General features: G+C 41.7%; 1 protein-coding gene across 3 annotated transcripts in view; it reads left to right on the forward strand.

Annotated features, from left to right (window-relative positions):
* Positions 1 to 21,098, forward strand: part of TMEM132D (transmembrane protein 132D) — a 742,271-nt gene that overhangs the window by 285,632 nt on the left and 435,541 nt on the right. For all 3 annotated transcript variants that reach the window (XM_053589948.1, XM_053589947.1, XM_053589949.1), the window contains exon 3: positions 18,103 to 18,249. In XM_053589948.1, the coding sequence (XP_053445923.1) occupies positions 18,103 to 18,249 (147 nt within the window). The remainder of the gene's footprint in view (positions 1 to 18,102; positions 18,250 to 21,098) is intronic.

Consider the following 21,098-nt stretch of genomic DNA (forward strand, 5'->3'; position numbering starts at 1 on the left):
TTCTTTTAACATTCACATGTGGGTCTGGCCTCTACCACAGCTGACCAACCACTTTCTTCTTCACTTAACGGTTCTCTCTTTATTGAAGCCAGCACCTGTGTTCCTCCTGTGCGTTATTTTACCAGTAGATTTTCTATATGAAAATACTCCTTGTAGAGTTGTAGTTAGATAAGACCCGTGTGACTGAAAGCAACGTTATGACTGGTCCTTTTACGTCAAAAAATGGTATCAAGACACTGAAGTCTTTTAAGGTGGATTCAGTATCAAAGATTCCATCACACCGACTCGTTTGGCAGTGTATTCCGCTATGGAGGCCAAGGTAGAAGGTCTTCTAATAAACCCTTATGATTTAGAGAATAAGAAGAATTCTAGGTTAAGTCCTACCATCTGTGTTAGATGAAGAGGAATGAAATTAAAATAGAGATTTACCATCTAGACGCTCAGGTATAACTCATGGAACCTCTCAAACATAGAAATTGCATGTGCAAAAGACTCAGTCTTTGTACCTGTTGGAAAAAAAAATAGCTGGTATCTTTGGGTTTGTGTGGGCGAGTTGTGCTGTGACAATTAATTAAGCAGACCTCTAGTCTCCTTTTCCATCCCTGAGGGAAGTTTTAAATTGCAGAGGTCTTTAAATTGGAGCATCTGTATGCCTGTTGTTATGCAAACCCAATCCAGGGTTTATGGATCTGCCTAAAGAGAATCTATTTTCTGAGTTTTCTGCTTCCCTGTATTCTCTTTCCTAGAATCGATCTGCCTAAGCAAACAGGCCGATCCTCAGCTTCACCTTTGCACTGTGTCTACTTTATGAAATAAAGGCATTTTGTTCACCCAGCTAGCATCTTATTAGGATGGGTTGCCTTGGGTTGTAAAACCGTATGTGCTAACAATGCTCTATCAGGGATCCTCAAACTTTTTAAACAGGGGGCCAATTCACTGTCCCTCAGACCATTGGAGGGCCAGACTATAGTTAAAACAAACAAACAAACAAAAAAACTATGAACAAATTCCTATGCACCCTGCACATATTTTGAAGTAAAAAAAAAAAAAAAAATGGGAACAAATACAATCACACTGCCTCATGTGGCCCGCAGGCCGTAGTTTGAGGACGCCTGCCTAGGTAATTTAGTGATATCCATGTCTTTGAGAAAGCAGGTTACTCTGATGACTGGGCAACAAGTCCTCTTGCAAGCTGCATAATTTTTACTTCTTTGCTTTCAACAAAGTAGAAGGAGGAGACCTTGATCTCATTGTCAGATCTTTAAACATCACTTTTGATGATGGATCACAATGTAATTTATGTCCTATAAGGAGTTGAAAGACTAGAGTCTCATTGCTGTAACAAAGTGCACTCAATTCATCATTCCTTGGGACTATATCTCTAAAGTTGAAATGTGGGAATTGAGTTGATGCTAGCCCATCTCATTCTTGCAGTACATGGCATGGCTTGGCTGATCCTTTGCACACGTCCTTATCCGGGAAGAATGTCCCTGCTCCAGCGGATCTGATAACAAGTCATCATGACAGAAGCCCACTTTACATTCTCTTCTGCGTTTTGGCTCGGCGCCTGTGGCTCAAGCAGCTAAGGCACCAGCCACATACCCCTGAGCTGACGGATTCGAATCCAGCCCGGGCCCACCAAACAACAATGACAACTCCAACCAAAAAATAGCCGGGCTTTGTGGTAGGCTCCTGTTGTCCCAGCTACTTGGGAGGTGGAGGCAGGGCATCAACTCGCTTGAGCCCAGGAGTTGGAGGTTGCTGTGAGCTGTGATGCCACAGCTCTCTACCCAGAGTGACAGCTTTAGGCTCTGTCTCAAAAACAAAACAAAACAAAACATTCTCTCCTACATTTCAATGGAGCCCTCTTCTCATATGGTCCTGGGGTAGGCTCTGCCAATGGGAGGTAAAACTTCTAGAGGGTAGAAAAGAAATCACTATTCTCTTTCTGTGGCTTCATGGTGTGGCAGAAGTTCCCAGCAGCGTGGGAACCAATGCTTGAAGCTGTCCATTGACATGGGCTGGTGGACTGTTGTTTTCTGACTCCCCTGTTCCCATTGGCTTCTGATTCCTCATATTTCTCAGACTCTGTTCTTGTTTTAGTTTTTATCTGGCCTTGTTTTAGTTTTTCTGCCCAGATGGGCCTCTACAGGAGTATTATACTTCCCTGATCCCATCAAGTGAGCTCTGTAACTCACAAAATAATGTGTGTCCCTTCCATGCAAAAGCATTTCCGGGCCAGAATGTGCTGTTTCAAGCTGTCTGTTCATTTGGTCAGGAAATTCCAAAGTGCTCTGTACCGATGGTGATGTCGTAAGATGAGCTTTGTCAGCCTGGAGTCTTGCCTAGTCACATAGAACATCAAGTTTGAGCCAAAATAAATCTTTGTTATTTTATGTCAATAAGAGTTGAGGTTGTCTGTTCCTTCAGCACATAGAGACTATACCATTCCTGATATCAATGCATTTCTGATAATATTTTGTTTTATGTTGCATAATTGTTGCTTAAAGCTTGTATTTTATTTTTATTTTTTGCTTGAGTGTGTATTGAATGTAACTATAGTGAAATCCCTCTGTAGAATTTTTATTTTGTATTTTAAAGTATTTAATGGATACAGACTGTGTATTCAAGGTATATCCCATGATTTGATATATGGATACATTGTTATAATCAAATTAATTAACACATCCATTGCCGCCCACAGTGAACATTGGATCTCCAGATCTTATTCATTGTCTAACTGAAACTTTTTGCCCTTTGACTAACATCTTCCCATTTCTCCCAACTCCCAGCCCCTGGCAACCACCATTCTATCCATTTGACTCTTCAAGTCAAATACTTAGAGCTTATGGACACGGTATTGAATCTATATATACATATTAAATATTTCTGTTACAAAGAAATATGATAGAGTAACCAATAAAAGACATTCAAATATAAAAATAGAACATGTTAGAGTAAAATTATGTAGAAGACATAAAATAGAAATGAAAAGCTAAAAGAGGAAAATAAAGCAATATAAAAATTAACTCTGGTAAAGAAGTGGTTTTCTGTGTATTCCTTTAAAATGAATAATGGTGGGTATCAAATCATTGTGGTATTTAGTTTCCAGCGATTACTTTTAAAAGAAGGATATAACAGTTTAATTTTAAAATGTCAATAGTTACAATATACTGAAATTTTCAACCTTTGCAGCTTAGGAGGGAAAATTTTAAATGTCAACTTTAAAATGTGCCTGGGGATGGGAAATTTTGTCAAAATGATTCCAGAGCATTGCCATCAATAGAAGGTTCTGTCATGATGGCAGTCTTCTGTCACGGCCCCATGCATTAAGGAAGCCTCATCCATATATGGGTGTGATTTCCAGAAAGGCTGCTGTGCAACTGAAGAGCTGAATTTTTATTTCTTCTTATTTTAACTAATTTGAAATTTAAATAGACTCATGTGACCAGGAGCTATCACCTTGGACACTGCGTTTCTGGGGTATATGCAGACAAGGTCGTTAGGTTATTGGACCATCAGGTATAAAAAAGATCCGGGTAAAACTGCAAAGTTATTTCAATTCAGTGCTTTACAAGGAAAGGTACCTATTATAATAGCATTTCAGTCCTTTTTTTTTTTTTTTTTGCCATTTTCAAACACCATTTAGGCAGCCCTTTACTTCACATTAAAATACCTTGGAAGATAAATCTCCACTCCGTTGCCAGAGGAAGACAGGAAGGAACCTGTTGTAATGAGGGACATTTGAGAGTTTGGGCTGAGCTTGGACTGATAGGTCAGAATCTGTCTCTGCCCAGTGCAAATCCACAGGCTAGGTGTTGGCAGATGTTAGGTGTGGGTAAGGGCTGGTGGCCAAGGCAGAAATAGCACCTCTTCCTCCAGTATTGGTGAAGGACAACCAATGTCTGGGATGGACGGCCACAGGGTGGAACTGAAGGAGCCTTCCTCCCTCTGCCCCGCACATTTCTCAGGACGGTATTAAGGCTACTTGGAGATGCATGTGGTGAAGGCAAAAAGAAAGTGTGAAACATCATGGGGCATCTTCTATACTTCGCCTTCATATAGAATACATGCATATTAATGACAGAAAACTGGTCTTTTAATGGAGAAAATAGAATATGTAAGTCCTTTGTAATCACCCAAGATTCACCTATCAAAATTTGATATATATGTCCAGCTTTCTCATTCATCTCTGTTTTTATTTGTATCATCTGCAAAGAAGCATCAATAATTATTAATCAATAATTAAAACCATGATGTCAGAATGTCTATTCACTTACATGTATATCATAAACACATTTTTAATTTTTGCTTTTTTTTTATTAAGTCATATACACATAGATCATGAATACATTTATGCATATGTGGGGTATAATGTGTTGATTTTTTTTTTTTATACAATCTGACGTGGTTTACATCAAACCAGTCAACTTTGGGACCACACCTATGGAGCACATTGCAAGGGTACAAGTCAAATCTGTCAAGTGTAGAATATAAATGTCTTAACACAATAATCAAGTGAATGAGGCTGTTTGTTTATTTCACCCAGGTTCTAGGATGATACATTGTGAATTAGCAGAATCACATCAATGGCTTTACAAGGCTTGGGCGCTGATGGCCGTATCACATTCACTTTTTCCTGATGACTAGTTTGAAATCTAAACACAATATGAGAATTTTTTTTTTTTTTTGTAGAGACAGAGTCTCACTTTATGGCCCTGGGTAGAGTGCCATGGCCTCACACAGCTCACAGCAACCTCCAACTCCTGGGCTAAAGCGATGCTCTTGCCTCAGCCTCCCCAGTAGCTGGGACTACAGGCGCCCACCACAACGCCTGGCTATTTTTTGGTTGCAGTTTGGCCGGGGCCGGGTTTGAACCCACCACCCTCAGTATATGGGGCCGGCGCCTTACCAACTGAGCCACAGGCGCCGCCCTAAACAACACAATATGAACCACAAGATAAGTTTGAAAAGGCTTACGACTTCTGATAACTATCTAATGTCTTTTTATATTTCAAAATCTTTGAAGTATCTATAGATAATAAGGCCTGACATTTATTCTGCTTATTAAGTAATCCAGCTGTGCTCAAGCCACCCAGAGGTCATTCCAGAGTAATTCTGGGGCTGCAGACCCAACCTTCATCTGCTTGCAAGCTTGTTCTTGGAAAGGTCCTGCCTGAAACAGACCAGCCTTTTCCTTAGGGTATTCTCAAATTAAAAGATGTTCTATCATAGGCTAAATATATTCCTGTGTGTTCATTATAGGTAACGTGCAGCAAGCCCCGGCTGGATACCCCTGGGCTGCAGAGTACTAATAGCAGAGGAGATGAAGTTCTTTGTAATCAGCTTCTCTTTCCAGTTTGGAAAAGGAGGCATAGCTGAGGATTTAGCCATGAACTGCAGTTGCTATCATTATCATTATCTTTACTGGCAGCCTAAGAATTGGCAGGATATTTGGTGTCTTAGAAGGTGAGAGAGGCACTAAAATAGGTGAGGAAAATATACAGTTTGGACAGATGTAGGAGAGAATCATTCAAGTGACTGGAACTTTATCAGGAGTGGGGCAGAAGAACCAAAGGATGCCAGGCATTCTATTTCTCAGAAGGATGAGGTTGGTGACAGAGAGTCTGGTCTAACTGGAGTCCATGTCGCTGACAAATCATGGAAAGTTGCATTCAGGTCTGTCCCCGGTGTACCCTCAGGCTTTTGGCTGCATCCCACAATGGGGCTGATGTGCTAGACTAATATACAGATGGGTGGGCAGATGCTAGGTAGATAATAAATCTAAATAGATAATAGAATTAGATAGATTTTAATATGGGACAAAACAGTTACCGTATTAGTTTCTTGTTGCCAACTCAATCTTTAATTGCTGATTTATATACAGTATATTTAAACAGTTCCACTTGGAGGTATGCAGACAGCATATGGATATACCTCCCTTGTTCCTTTGTGAAGTTTCTTCCTGAAAACGGTTTATTCCTTTGTTCTCATGCCCCAGCAGGCATGTGCTTTCCCAGTCTTGTGGGAAGGAAGCTTCCCTAATCGGCATGTAAGGACTTTCCAGCCATAAGAGGAAGACTCACCTGTTATGTCCCCAGTGACATATCCTTCACCCCAACCAAAACATCCCAGAATGTTGAGTTCTCTTTGATTTTTAATATTAGACAATAATAATTAAATCATTAGAATCTGTGGTTGCTGATGCCCTGGACTAATTCCAAGGGCAAAGGCAGAGATCTCCAACTCCCTTGCCCTCAGGGACAGGTGGGTAATGAAGTGGGCTGAGTTAGTGCAGGATGTGTATATGAAAGATATTTTGTATTTGAAGATGCACCAGGGAGAAGCAGGGACTGGGAAAAATGGAAAAACGTCTGTGCTGTTAAGGTGCCTGCCCCAGTTGGCTGGTACTAATTAAGGACAGGTCAAGTATTATTGTGTTGTGTTTCAAGACAAGCCAAAAATCTGGATTTTTTTTTTAAAGGAAATATCTTAATTATTAAATATTGGCTCAAATGATTAAAATGGAATAAAACTGCCTTAGTCAAAACATTTGTAGGACAAATTCAGTCTATGAGGTGCCACTGAATGACCTCTAAGAGGGAGGCACACCCCTTGCCGTGCTGAGTCTAGCCTCTGATGGAGACCAGTGGCAGGTGGGCAACAATTTTGTACTTACTCTTGTTACAAACAAATCACCAAGACTTAAGGCTCTAAGCAATAACCACTTCCCTATGTTCACAGATTCTACGGGTCAGGAGTTGGAAAGGGGAATAGTGAGGACAGATGTTTCCACTCCATGATGGTCATGGCCTCAGCCAAGAAGGCTTGAAGAAAGTGAACAGACCACTGAAGCCTGGGGTCCTCCAAAGGCTCCCTCCACATGTGTCTAATGGTCGCTGCTAGCTCTCATTTGGGACCTCAGCTGGGGTTCGGAGACAGAACACTGGCTATGCCATCGCTTTGTGTTTGCACTTCCTCACAACATGGTAGCCTTGGCTTTCTTAAGGTGGTGTCTAACCGCCGAAGGCGATATCACAAGAGGAGGTTGCAGGCAGATCCACCTTGCATACCCAACTCACCGTTCTCATAGCATCACTCCTACCTTGGGTGCAGGCCTACCTCCTTCTTGATGGGAAGATAGGCATCATAGATAGGAGATAGATACCATTGTGGTCATCTTTGGAAAAACAATCTGTCATATCTGCTGATCATCAAGTGGACTGAGGTGGTGGAAAGAAAGCTGAGTGAAGATTTAAACCAATCAGTTGGAATGTACAAGCTGCCCCTTCTTATTTACCCAAGAGTCTGTCTTCACCTCCCTTGATTTTCTTTGTAGTTTAGCACTTAGATTTCAACTAGTGTCATTACTACAGACTGGTAATGGCTGTGAAATAGTTACTTAAGTATTATGGAGAGTGGAACAGCAGGCTTCTGACAAATAACAGCATTTCAGCATGTGGGCTGTTAAGTGCCATGACACAGCGTCAGCAGAGGAGCTGGCTCGGAAGTGGGTTGGAAGCAGTGCGTCTGGAGTTCAGTTAAGAGGCCAGGGAGATGCAGAAAGACTTAAGATTCATAAGAGCAATTTCAGAGGGGTGTAGGGGAGGAGGAAGGTAGCAAGCCACCCTCGTTAAGTAAATCCCATTTCCAAGTTGGGAAAGTAGAGGAGTGGATGTTCCTCTTCAGCGCCCAAAGCCACAAAATCAACAAGTTTCTCTATCAGGACTTTTAAATATAAAAATATAGGAAAAAATATCAATGTGGAGTAATAATTAGCTTTATCAAAAATAGATGTGCCCTTTGCTTTTTCCTCCAGTGCTGTAAGAATCTGGAAGCTTCTCTGTGTTCTGCTCAAAGAATACATCTTTCTAATCACTACCAGGTCAGTTTGTCACTTATATAATCAGGGCTGGGGCAACATCCACACATTCTTATACTAGCTTTGCGTTTATATGTTTGTAACCTGCTAGGAAAAGAAGCCAGGGAAGCTTTTCTCTAAGCACCAGCTGAGTCCAAGTTATGCTGCAGTAACAACACCAGATCTCTGGGTTTTGAAGCCACCAAGTTGTATTTCTCTCCCACAGGTGCAGATTTACCGAGTTCCTGCCTTAGTGTGTCTTTAGCAAGAACCCAGGGTAACAGAGCAGAAATCTTCTAGAACATTTTACAATCACTCAGGTAGAAAGGGAAGATGCCATAATGAAGCTTTACCTCTTCAAGCTCCCACCAAATGTGACACGTCCCTTCAGCTAAATACTCAGGGTGAGTGAGGTGAGGTCTAAAATTCCAGCAGCAGAGCCTGCTTCTGTGTCTGTGTGTCCCATAGATCAACTTGGGCAACATAATGAGACCTCATTTCTACCAAAACAATCTAAAAATTAGCCGGGGGCAGTAGCACTCACCTATCTCCCCAGCTACTCAAGAGGCTGAGGCAGGAGGATCACTTGAGCCCAGAAATTGGAGGCTGCTGTGAGTTATAACACCACTGCACTCCAGCCTAGGTGACAGAGAGAGACCCTGTCTCAAGAAAAGACAAAATTTCTTTTTTTAATTTTTTGATTTTACAATAGTGTAAAAGTGATGTGCATTCTGTAGAAATCATACTTTGAGTATTCATACAACCATTCTGTTTTTCACCTTCAGTACAGTATTCAAAAGATGACATGAGATATTCAACACTTAATTATAAAATGGGCTATTTGACCCAACTGTAGTCTAAAGTAAGTGTTCCGAGCAGGTTTCAGGTAGGCTAGGCTAAGCTACAATGTGCAGTAGGTCATGGGTTTCAAATGCATTTTTGACTTAGGGTATTTTTAACATATAGTAGTGGGTTTATTGGAATGTGGGCACAATGTAAGTCATGGAACATCTGTATGTATCTCTGTGTGTGTACATAGAAAGGAAATGTTGTCGTTATGCACCTTTGTCTTGCAAACATCATAGAGTGAATTTACACAACCCTAGATGGTATAGCCTCCCACACACCTAGGCTATGTACCAATCTATTATTGATTGTAGGCTATAAACCTATACAAGCATTTTAGTCTCCTGAACACTGTAGGCAACTATAACACAACTATTATTTGTAAATGTAAACATAGAAGAGGTACTGGAAAAATACAGTATTTTAATCTTACAGGACCACTGTTGTATTTGCAATTTATTGATGATCGAAATATTGTTGTGCGGCACGTGTGTGTACACTTGTATGTATACATATGTGTCCATATGCACGCACACACATATATAGTTTAACAGTGTCTACGGTATGTTGCCATTGCTATATACTCTTAAAATTAATATATCTAAATATCTTGATCTCCCCGAAAATACACAGGTAACTGGGGAGAAGTTTAGGGCTAGAAGTCTATGGAAAGAAAATTTCCTGTGTCTTCATTCTTAACCATTTGAATATTTATAGTACGCCTGTATTATTTTTCGATGAAAGAATGTTAATAAAAAATTAACAACCTCTCAGCTGAAAATTTCAGTTCATTCACCATAGTTCTGGTGTTGGTTTACAATGTTTCCCTTAATTAAAGAAGTATATTTAAGCAATTCCTCTAAAACATGGGTAACCAGGAAGGCTGGAGCAAATAGCAATACAGTACTATTATGTGTTGTCATGAAATTAGAGGGTTGAGCTCTTGGCATACGATAAAATTAGGTCTTTTTCCAAACTCAGAAAAGCAGACACATCTGGGTCCCCCACCATCATGAACTGCGATACCCTGGGAACACGGGAGTGAGTCGGGTGTCCTCAAACACTGGGTGGTGGGGAGGGCCCCTCAAGAAGCTTGTCTGCAAATATTTATCCTGCTGGTTGTGCTGGGAACAGATCTGGCTGAATTTGGAACCTCTAAGGCTGACTTGAACTTTGAGTCTGTATATAATATCTCCCTTTGGAATATAAGGGTTGTGTTTATTATTTTTTTTAATTTTTTGTTTAGAAAAATCTGCCAATCTTTTGGTTGGCTATTATATGAATGAGATATAAAGAGGGTGGAAATTTATTCAAATGAAGAGGCATTCAAGTTTCTACTGCAAATATAATAGTGGTCCCATAAGATTGTAACTCTGTATTTTTTCCAGTACCTTTCCTATGTTTAGATTTACACATAAAGAGACATTCATTATTTCTAATAGAAATAAAGGTAATAATAATAATGGTAGCTAAAAGTCTATTTTCCACCAGATGTCATGGTAAGGACTGGACGTGGCTCAGAGCTCATGTGTCCAATAAGGAGCAGGGCTCTTCATTTGAATGTCTGTTGGCTTATTTGAGGAGGCCACGCTGGAATATTCAATAACATGAAGAATGATGCTGCCCCATTCGAATCACGGACACGTGGGCACTTCAGAGTTTGTTGTTATTTATTGGTTCAGTATCAATGAGGCAAACAGTTGGACCTGTCTTTCTAGAACTATGGTAATGGGCTAATGTGGGTCCCTTCCAATTTACGCATCCATTTCTGGGTGGCTGAGTTGAGTGATGCTGTCTGTATCAAGGTTTTGTTTTTCCAAATGAGAAAACCTATTTGCACAAAGTCATAATGGATCCTGTGAACCCATAAACCATGTTCTCGCATAAGAATCTGTAAAATATTTACATAGCATCCTTGACTGTTGGGTGGCAGTTTGTCCTCAGTAGGAACCAGGAGAGTTTGTCTTTATGATGGGGCTCACATACAAGGTGAAGGGTGAATTAAATTTAGAAAGATGTCTATCTATGTGTGCATTCCCCTCCTGCCTGCCCATATGTTTGCACTGCTAGCTTCGCTATTTGTCAGGAATGCAGGTAATAAGGTTAAGTCCCTGGAAGATAGCCACTCTGTTCACGGGCCTTCGTCCTCCCACCTGGCTTTGCTTCTTCATAGAACTTATCAACATAATAAATATGTACGTCCGTGTGTGTTCTGTATCACCCAGCATGCTAGTTCTATCACGAGACGTATCTGTTTTCTTCTTAACTGCATTTCTCATACTGTGGAGAAGAAGTGGGACCACGGAAGTATTTGTTGAATGACTCAATGAATGAACAAACAAAGAGGCAGGTTTGATTTACTCACTTGGTATTATTAATTATCTGCCTCTGTCCTTGATGGCCGAGGTTTATTTATTTACTGATGCATGTTTTTATTGGGGCCAGGCTCACTCACTCTAAAGCTTCTAACCGCTGCTTCCTGTGGTCGTCCTGCTGGCTCAGTGCCTAGCAGGTGGGTAATCTCTTCTGTGCTGTGTCTACCAAGCACGTGTTTCTCCTGAATTAGTGTCTGCAGGAGAGGCTGGCCCTGTGGACCCTCCTCATGCACTGAGAGTCAGGAGGAAAAGTGGGTACTTGGAAATACTAAAGATTATGTGCAGAAAGCATTTAGCTCTAAGATGGCTTTGAAAAAGTCATTGAACCCTACCTGTCTGTGCTGGCAGAGAAAGCCCACAGAATGAAACAGGTGGGCTTCTCTATGCCCCAGGAGCAAGAAGAGGGTCCTAAATCAGGCAGCAGGCCCAGCCAGAGACCTGCCATCACACGTCACTCACCCTTTGGGCCCAGCTCTGTGGCTCTGGCATTTCTCCTCCCCAGGCTCTCCTGAGTTGGCAGGTGGCCAGCCTGTTCCTGGCTTCAAGCTATTTTATTTGTCTCTGTAGCTGGTAGAGAAAGAGATAAGGATGATTTGTGATCAAAGCAGCATGATAACAGAGTCCCTTCTTACCTGAGATTGTGCATTCCAAGGTTTCAACTGTCCTTGGTCCACTGAGGTCAAGGTCCAAAAACACTAAATGCGAAATTACAGAAATGATTCATAAGTTTTAAAGTTCATGCCATTCTGAGTAGTGTGATGACATCTTGCTCCACCCTGCCTGGGATGTGAATCATCCCTTTGTCTTGTATACACCACCCTTCTGTGTGGGATACTCACCTGCTAGTTATCAATATCATCTGCTTTTGCCATCCAGTCACTGACATCGTCAGGACTGGATGGTCCAGGACCACCTGGAGCAGATGGTTCTCTCCTGATGCAGCCTCAGAAGGTCAGGAGTAGCCTCACGCTGCGTCACAATGTCTGCGCCATTCTCCTCACCCCATCCCCTCATGCAGACATTTCCTCATCTCGCATCATCACGAGAAGGGCAGGTGCAGTACAGAAAGATATTAAGAGAGAGTGAGACAGACCATGTGAGATGGGGCTGAATATAGTTCTTAATATAAACAGTATTATTAAATGTATGCTATGGATTTAGTGGAAATTAGTGTCATCATAATTTTTTTTTTTTTTTTTTGTAGAGACAGAGTCTCACTGTACCACGCTCGGGTAGAGTGCCGTGGCATCACACAGCTCACAGCAACCTCTAACTCTTGGGCTTACGCAATTCTCTTGCCTCAGCCTCCCGAGTAGCTGGGACTACAGGCGCCCACCACAACGCCCGGCTATTTTTTTGTTGCAGTTTGGCCGGGGCTGGGTTTGAACCCGCCACCCTTGGCATATGGGGCCGGCGCCCTACTCACTGAGCCACAGGCGCCGCCCATCATCATAATTTTTTTTTTTTTTTTTGGTCAACCAGAAATTAGAAACAAAGAGTGATTACAAAATACATTCATATACCTACCACGTGTAAGAAAATGAGGTTTATTTTATTGTTTGCCCTAATTAATAGGAGAAAATGTCTAAGGAGGGAAAAATTCAAAGGAGCTTTGCTTTTACCCAAAAGGATTTTTGTTTGACTTTGAACTAGGACAGTTCAAAGTAAATTCGTGTTTCCATTAATGAATGGAGAGGGATGCCATCCCCAAATCTACAAGCTGTGTGAGAGCAGGCATCTTTTGGTGACCAGACGCTATGTATTTTTCCATAGATTTAGCCTTATAAAGGACTCCAAAATGGAGATGTTAGATTTTTCCAGGATTTGATTTACGAAGAGACCAGGCACGGGGAAACTGTGCCAATTTGAATGTTCAGGGGGGAAGCAAGTCTTTTCCTCTTGAAACCAAGAAAAGTAGTTCAGAAGTTAAAATCTCTTCTTATCTCCCCTTTTTAGATTCTCTACAATCCTACAGTGGCTTATTGATTAAGCAGGTTAGTCTGCTAACATCTGTTTGGCCAATAATATAGGGTATTCCAAAGTGTACCCTGTGTACATGTATACATACAAGTACGTAGGGGAAATGAGAAATTATAGCTAATTGTATCTTTATTTACAACATAGTCACTGTAAAAGTTTACAAAGTATTTCTCTATATGTTGACATATATAAATATTAAAATTATAAAATATAATATCAATATGATTTTGTTAATTTTTCCTATGTATGGCAAACGTGGGAGCACCCTGTATTTTTAAACACTAGTATATTCATTATAGGTATGTAGGCTGATACTGACGCACAATCCAAGTTTCTCTTCTCTAGCTTTAAACTCTGTAATGAACTTCTTAGCAAAACCTCTCTCTCCTCCATCCTCCCCTCCTCTCTCCCTCTCTCCCCCTCTCCTCTGCTTTCTCTCCCTTATCTTTATTCTGACAAACACACAGGTATATGTGCACACACAAATCTTAAATACATCTCACAAGAAAAACACTGAAATTCCTTTTTTATCCCACTTTACTTTTAGCTCATCAATTTTGATTTCTATTTTTCTGCATGTTTTGTGGCATACAATTGTATTAGTTCAACAGTCCAAGGGTAAAATTCATGAGTAAATATGCCTATAGTAAGGTTGCATATTAAAAGTATTTTCACTGGTAGAGTGCGTAAATAGGGAACTTCTCTTGGGAGCAATTTTGTTACCAGTCTAAGTATTTCTGTACGGTGATCTGGAGAAGTTAACTCAAATTTGTGGTCTTCAAGAAGCCCTCAGCTTCCGTCTGTTGAAGTCCTTGGTGGGTGTGATGCAGGTGGAACCATCCACAAAAACCCACCTCTCTCTGTGTGTGACGGTAGAATTGTGGTGGGATATGACTGATCAAGTAAAGACCAATTTCCTGGCACCCACAGCTGTTGCAGCCATATGTGGCTCTGAGAGTGGGGTCTCTCCAGTGGTAGTTCAGTGGCTTTGGGTGGGCAACACCCACCTCACTTGCCTGATAGGAAAGCCCTGGCTCTGCTGCCCTGTTCTTCCCTCTTCCTGTTGGCTGCGATGCTCATGAGCACAGAGCAACTTCAGGCTGAAAGCAGTAAAGCCCTGTTCAGCCTTGATCCCTGAATGACCGAGTGGAACAGAGCCAGCAATTAACTTTCACAGGAGAAAGTAGTACAATTCCTGTTCACAAAGTCACCAGATCTTAGGGGTCTTTGTCACAGCAGCTTAGCCTCCATTTATTATGTAAATGATAATGAACAACTCTGGCTAGTTACAGAACCAGGAAGTGAATGGGAGGATGGGGACTATTTCATGGCCTCAAGGACAGGCTGGGAACCAGATTCAACATCATTAACTATGTTAGGGAACCAACAGACAGTAATATCAGAGCTGAAACGCTGAGTGAATTGCCTCCAACTTTTTTCCTTTGCTGAGAAAGAGCATGTGTGAGCCGGCTCTCAGTTGGACTAGAGTAGGTCGTGTATCCACATGTCTCCCTGTGTGTCACAAAAGCAAACTCAGGGTGAGATTGAATTTGTGGAGGACAGACAACAGTTGTGCGTAACTCTAGACCCAGGTTATTCCCTGTTTACATTATATTACCGGATACTGTACTTGGAAGGGTGTATGTGTTTGTGTAAATTATATATGATGTACATACTATGTGTATTATATAATATATGCATATATTATAAGTGTATATTATATATTTTTCTACATATACACACACATTGTATATATAGCTGTGTTATGTTTTAAAAACCCAGCCTAAGAGGGTTTTGTGTACAATGCATGTGCAGACTATGGGGAAAATTACGGCTTTCCCCCTGTCACCAGGGTAGATACATTACTAAGTATGAATCTATAGCAGAATATCTTCAGAAATCAAGTGCTATGTTTATGTCTGCATGATGAGGCTGTCAGTATAACCCGTATTTATGGAGCCACAAGTAGCTTATAAAATTTCCATTAATGAATGTAAGTAACTCCGTTGTCATAAACAAAGAAAGAAATTAGCATTTGGTTCAGACCCAGTGGAGCCAAGCTGCGTGTGTTCAGCTACCTTAATGGTTTCAAAATGCTGCCACTTACAGGTCTGAGATCGGTGTTTCAAAATTATTAGCCTAACACGAGCCTTGCTCATTAAATACCACTAACGCGTCTCTCAGGAATCACTATCCGGTTTCTTGCACATATTCATACGCAACACTCACACCCTAGGCAAAGATATCTTCTGAGCTGGTGTCGCTACTGTACTTTAGAACATCTGAAACATGCCCTAGAAATGCGTCTTCTCTTAAGAAAATATTCTGTGTCTATCAAAGACAATTCCCAGTGTGCTATACTGAACTGCAGAAGTGTATTTCACAGACATAATACTATAGAACTTCAAACCTCATGTAGCCATAGTAAAATTATGAGCAACAAATACTGGATACTTCGTGAATTAAATAAGCAACTATGTCCTTTCTTACAAACTTGATAATTCTTTGGCGAAACATCATTTGAATTCCAAGTCGCCTACCTATGAATAAAGTTTCAGAACAATGTAAGTCCATTATATATTAGAAAGGGCCTGTGTACTGATATTGCCTGTGTAACGAAAAGGTTGCCAAAGCCAGGTGCATGACCTGTTTATTTAAAGCAAAGTTGATTCAATAGAATTCCAGTGCATTGGGGCAGCCTTTAGAACTCCTGTTAGCATAACAGCACCTGTCCACACCGATTGTCCCTTCTCCCACCACCACACCTTGCTTGCCTGCAGTGTAATTGAGTGTCTGCAGGGTAAGAGTCCTAACAATGTGCCTGTTTCCCCAGGGTATCTCGAAAGTCAGGTGGCTTTTTGGCCTGCGTATGCAATTCCCAATTTATAAAAGACTGCACTCAAAATGTTTGCTTGCACAATGATTATTTAAAGCACAAGACATGTTATTTTTTTCCCATAGAAATAATTGTTATGCATGATAATCACTTTCTAAAAATGCTAAGCGTTGTACCCAGGTCAACCCTACAACGATATCCCTTCTCTCTTTGTGGACTAGTGAGTTTGGTAGGTGTGCTGGGACCACCCCAGAATGCAGCCAGTTGCTGGGCAGACTCACAGCACTCAGTGCAGGGTCATGATCATGATCATTGGTAAATTAACATAGCAAAAGAGCACCAAGGGAAAGGGCACATGGGGGAGGGAACCAGTCACAAGCTCCCCACAGTCTGTCCCAGTGAGTCACACAGGACACACTTAATCCCTCCAGCCAATAGTTGTGACAACCCTAGGGCTTTCCACTAGGGATGCTCACCTAAGCCTAGGAGTTGGGAGTTCTAACTGGGGACTGGTCTCACGTGGGCACCCTCTGCCTAGCATGTGCCAAAATTCCAGACTCCCAGAATAGTTTAGGATAACCCACAAAGTTTGCATAGTTTAGGCTCTGTGAGCTCCTCTCAGCATAGAATGGGGAGAACCCTTCCAGAATGCAAGTACCCGGATTCCTTTGCAAGTAGGGCTTCCTTTAAAGTTGTGTCCTTGGGAGATAGTGTGCTCGGTGTCAGGGACAGGCATGTCCTTTTTCTCCAAGCCCTGGGCCTAAGAGTGCTGTCTTCCCCACACCCTTGTTGCTGATGACAGGAGGTAGTCTTGCCCCTCCTGTGATTATAATAGTGAGCATTACTAGAGGGTGGACTCTGCAGCCATTGCCTCCCCTGCAAGTTTGTACAGGCACAACAATTACAAACCTGGGGTGTGTAACCCCAGTGGACATCCCCACCATCACCTTCTGGCCAAAACCAGCAAAGTGCTCTGTTTTCTATTTTCTTGGAAGGAACTAAGAAGAGAAAATACAAGCAGAAATATGAATTTCTTTCAAGCAGCGAGGCTAGTTTGTACATCAAACTGCTCGAGTGGATAGTCTTGTCCTTTTACCACATACTTTCCATGGCAAATGTATTTTTCACTCAAAGTTTCTTAAAGTAAATTATAGACATATGAGAAAACCAGTTCCCTCATGCTTCTTTCTTCCTCACAGAGCTAGCTTTCTGCAAGGAGCAAAGCCACTGATGCCTTGAAGAAAAACCTCTGGGCCGATTGTTTATCCCTCTCATGAATAAAAGGGAGGTGTCTTTGTGTGTGTGTGTGTGTGTGTGTGCGTGTGTGTGTGTGAAAGAGAGAGAGATGGGAAGCATAGTTGCTTTTCAGAAAACGTGCCTTTGTAAACGTTTAAATAAATATTAGGTAACATGGCAGGAACTGGCCAGTGTCGAGCAACAGGGATAGTAAATAGAATCAGATCAATCAGCCTCAGCACTGGGAAGTTCCATAAGATACAAGAAGGCCCCGAGCACATCCTGCCTGCATCTCGGCTGGGAGCCACTTCACATCTGCTCAGTCAAAATTAAAATGGTCCTGACCTTGTGAGGCATTTGTCAGAATTAAAGGAGATAAAATCGTAACAAATCTAGCAGAGCGTCTGCTTTGTGATAAGCAATCAATACGTGTTAGTGATGGTGATGACAATGGTAGCTGAATAGAAAGAGCTAAAACCTGTGAAAATCTTAGCGGCCTCCATTCATGGGGGGGCTGTGGTCGTTTTCCAACCTGAGACCCAGCTTCCTCATTTGGAACGTGGAACATGGCTGGAAAATTAGATCACAGAGATAAAATGTCCATCGGTGCCTGGCACATAGCAGGTCGACAAGGAATATACATCCTTACTATAAATTTTACTTTTTCGCGTTTTAGTTTTGCCAGTCTAAGGGTTTTCAGGTAGTTTTTAGTTTAGTTTTGGTTTTGCTGAAGGTATAATGATACTAGTGTTGGCTTTCTGTCAGTCTACTGTAACTAACTCCTTTGTTTATAGGTAGGAATAACTGAAAAACATTAGGGCAGATAGATTGGAAGGTGATTGCAAATTTGTGTTCAGATCCTCTCACTCATGAGCTCACACTGCAAGGCGATGATACGCAATTAAGTTCACCGTGTTCCCAGAACCGTCCCCAGAGCTGACTCAGACTACACTTACTGTCTCCCCCAGGGCAAAGGTGAAGAAAGGCGTGAGCATCATGGGTGTGCGAGCCAGCAGCCCTTCCATTTGGGACGTCAGGGAGAGCAGGGATCACACTGGGAAGTACGCACCAGCTGTCATCATTTGTCAGAAGAAATCTGCTGGCTCAGAAAACAGGTGAGTCCCAGCTGGCCTTTAATATATTCAGATCAGCTGCAAGTGTGGTCTTCCTAGATTTGCTCACAACCATTTCCGGAGGTTTGCATTTGTCCTCTGTGTTATTGGTGCTTCCAGGTGACATGGATGGAATCCTTTGTCTGGGAAAGGTGGGTTATTATTATTCACAGTGGAGCCACTTAAAAACACAACACAGCTCCGTGCCACCTGCCAGGACTGCTCCTTGCAGATGGAATTTATCCACAAGGGATGTTCTGCTCCACCATGACCGCTTCCTAATCTGTATGATGAGGTGAACTGGAAGTCCGGCTGTCTCTTCTGAAGTGCCCCATTTTGCAAGTGTTAAAAACTAGAGCACTTAGCTCTCTTTGCGACAGGCATGCATTCCTCATTTGCCCTCTAGATTAGAATGCAACGGATGCGATTGTCTTGCAGGCGCTTTCTGACAGTACAGTGAACTGCCAGCTATGGAATTGCACGGAATTGTGAGTCACTCTAGGGAGAAATTAAAACTCGAATCTGGCTCTGATAGCCACCAAATTAGAAACAATCAATTCACAGCTGGCCAAAGAGAGACCTGGCAACTCAGTAGTTCTTGTGTTATGACACTTTGCTGAAATCTCGTTTGCGGCTCTGGAGAATTCCTGGTCTGGTCACATAGTTTTGTCACTTTTAGGTTGCTTTTTGCGCCTTATATTCCTGAAAATTGAACAGTAATTGAAGGACACATTCAGGTATGTGAGTGCGTTTTTAAACATGATAGCTCAAGGTTTGGAAAGTATACATGCTTTTATTATCCATTCTGATAGAGAGGTCATGATTTTCGGTTGAAAACTTTTACAATCAAAAAGTAAAGTGCATGACAGCACACACAATGAAACTCCCTTTGGGGAAAACCAAGAGAAGGGTATTCTATTATACTGTTATGAGCGGATGATGTCCCAAGAAGACCACACAAGGGACTGGCAACTGGGATTCCTACTGGGGAGAGATGGGAAGCTAGGGGAAGAGGCTGCATGCAAACCTTTACCAGGAGCAGTTGAAATTGATTTGGAGATGATCTGATCTGGGTTCTCCTGTACTCCCGTGCTCAACGTGGGGGTTTGAGAACTCTGGTCATCAGCACCTGTGGTTTATGTTCTTCCCTCTCTTCCTTCTGTGACCAGCTCACCAATGTTTGAAGATTATTTCCTTGAAGATTTGCTTGTAGAACAGATGAAAGGAAAATAGAGAAAACCTGTATTTGAGCCCTGCCCTAAATCTGCATGTAGTGATAGTGTGTGCCGCACTGCTTAACGTGACCAACTGGCGAATATGCACCATTCAGATACGTCTGGGCTCGTATCTGAGGTGATGAAAGGTTTATTTTGGGTTTTGTAGCTGGCAGAAGTTAGGAGAAATGAGCAGATGGGCACACGGACAAATGAATGGGTAGATTGATAGAAACATGGACAGATGGATAAGTTCATTCTTTACCAGAACAGGATCAGCAGAATCTCAACCAATGCGTTTTGATTTTTTTCGTGTGCTTTTCTACTTTCGCGGATGAGGGGTCGTCGTTTTGTAGTTCTACCTACAAAATGCAAAAGAATTGGAGCCGTTGTAAAACATGTGATTTTTAATTTTGAATTTATGACTAAGAATTAGTTCAGTTCATCTTGGGGTAGCACCTTCTTGTCAAAGTTGACTTTTTATGGATCCAAGGGCTTCCAGAAACTCGGCACATCTAGAGTCCACGCAAACACACACATACATGCTGCTTGCACGTATTTTTCTTTTGTTTGTGTCAGTATATTCTTTAAGACACAGGTACCCTGACTAGAATATGAAGTTATTCCTTTGCACGTCCCACTAGCCTACTGCCATTCTCTACCAGAATGTTCCTTAGCTTTGCGGATTCTGAGGCCAGCTTTCTGTTTACTACCGTGGGTCCAGATGAGGGGAAAAGCGCACACACACATGCACATACATACATGTGGTGTGTGTATATAGGACATAGATGTGTGATGTTGGGATGCAGATGCTCTCTATGCATGTAAGGGTTTGAGATGTAGACACATACGTGTCGTCAAGGCAGAGATTTTACACTACAGCTAGGGTGGCTTTACTTAATGAGCAAGCTCTGAAATGGAAGCATTTTAGTCTGTGAATTGGGCCTTGGCTGCAGCTGTGTTCTCAGCAGCTGTGTGGACCGCAGCATCTGGTCCATGAGAACTCTGGGTAAATATTTCTTTAATGAGTTCTAGAATTAGACCCTATCTTAATTACTATATATGGCTAGTGATACAAATCTCTATGTACATGTACTGAAGGATTTCCGATACACCTGTTCAAAAAGTAAAGTGCATTACAGCACGCATAATGAAACTCCCTTTGGGGAAAACCAAGAGAAGGGTATTCTATTATACTGTTATGAGCGGATGATGTCCCAAGAAGACCACACAAGGGACCAGCAACTGGGATTCCTACTGGGGAGAGATGGGAAGCTAGGGGGAAAGGCTGAATGCAAATTACTTTTTAGAGTGAACCACTGGAGTTTGATTATTTTTTACTGTGTGCATGTGTTACCTATTTAATAGAAACTATTCAATTAGAGAGTTTTTGAATACGATATATTCATTAATATGGTCAACTTTTATGTACCTCAGCTCAAAGTGTTTCATTTTAGTCTGTCTTTAGGGAATTAAATAAAGAAAAATTCTTGCTCCGTTATTTCAGATAGTGATGGACTGGATGAGATTTATTTTCCTTAGGGATAATTGGAAAATGTATTATGGAGCAGGTTTTTTTGTTTGTTTTGTTTCGTTTTTAGACAGTCTCATTCCATTGCCCTGATTGCTCTGGCCGAT

The sequence above is a fragment of the Nycticebus coucang genome, chromosome 4 (assembly GCF_027406575.1).
Source record: "Nycticebus coucang isolate mNycCou1 chromosome 4, mNycCou1.pri, whole genome shotgun sequence".
NCBI lineage: Eukaryota > Metazoa > Chordata > Mammalia > Primates > Lorisidae > Nycticebus > Nycticebus coucang.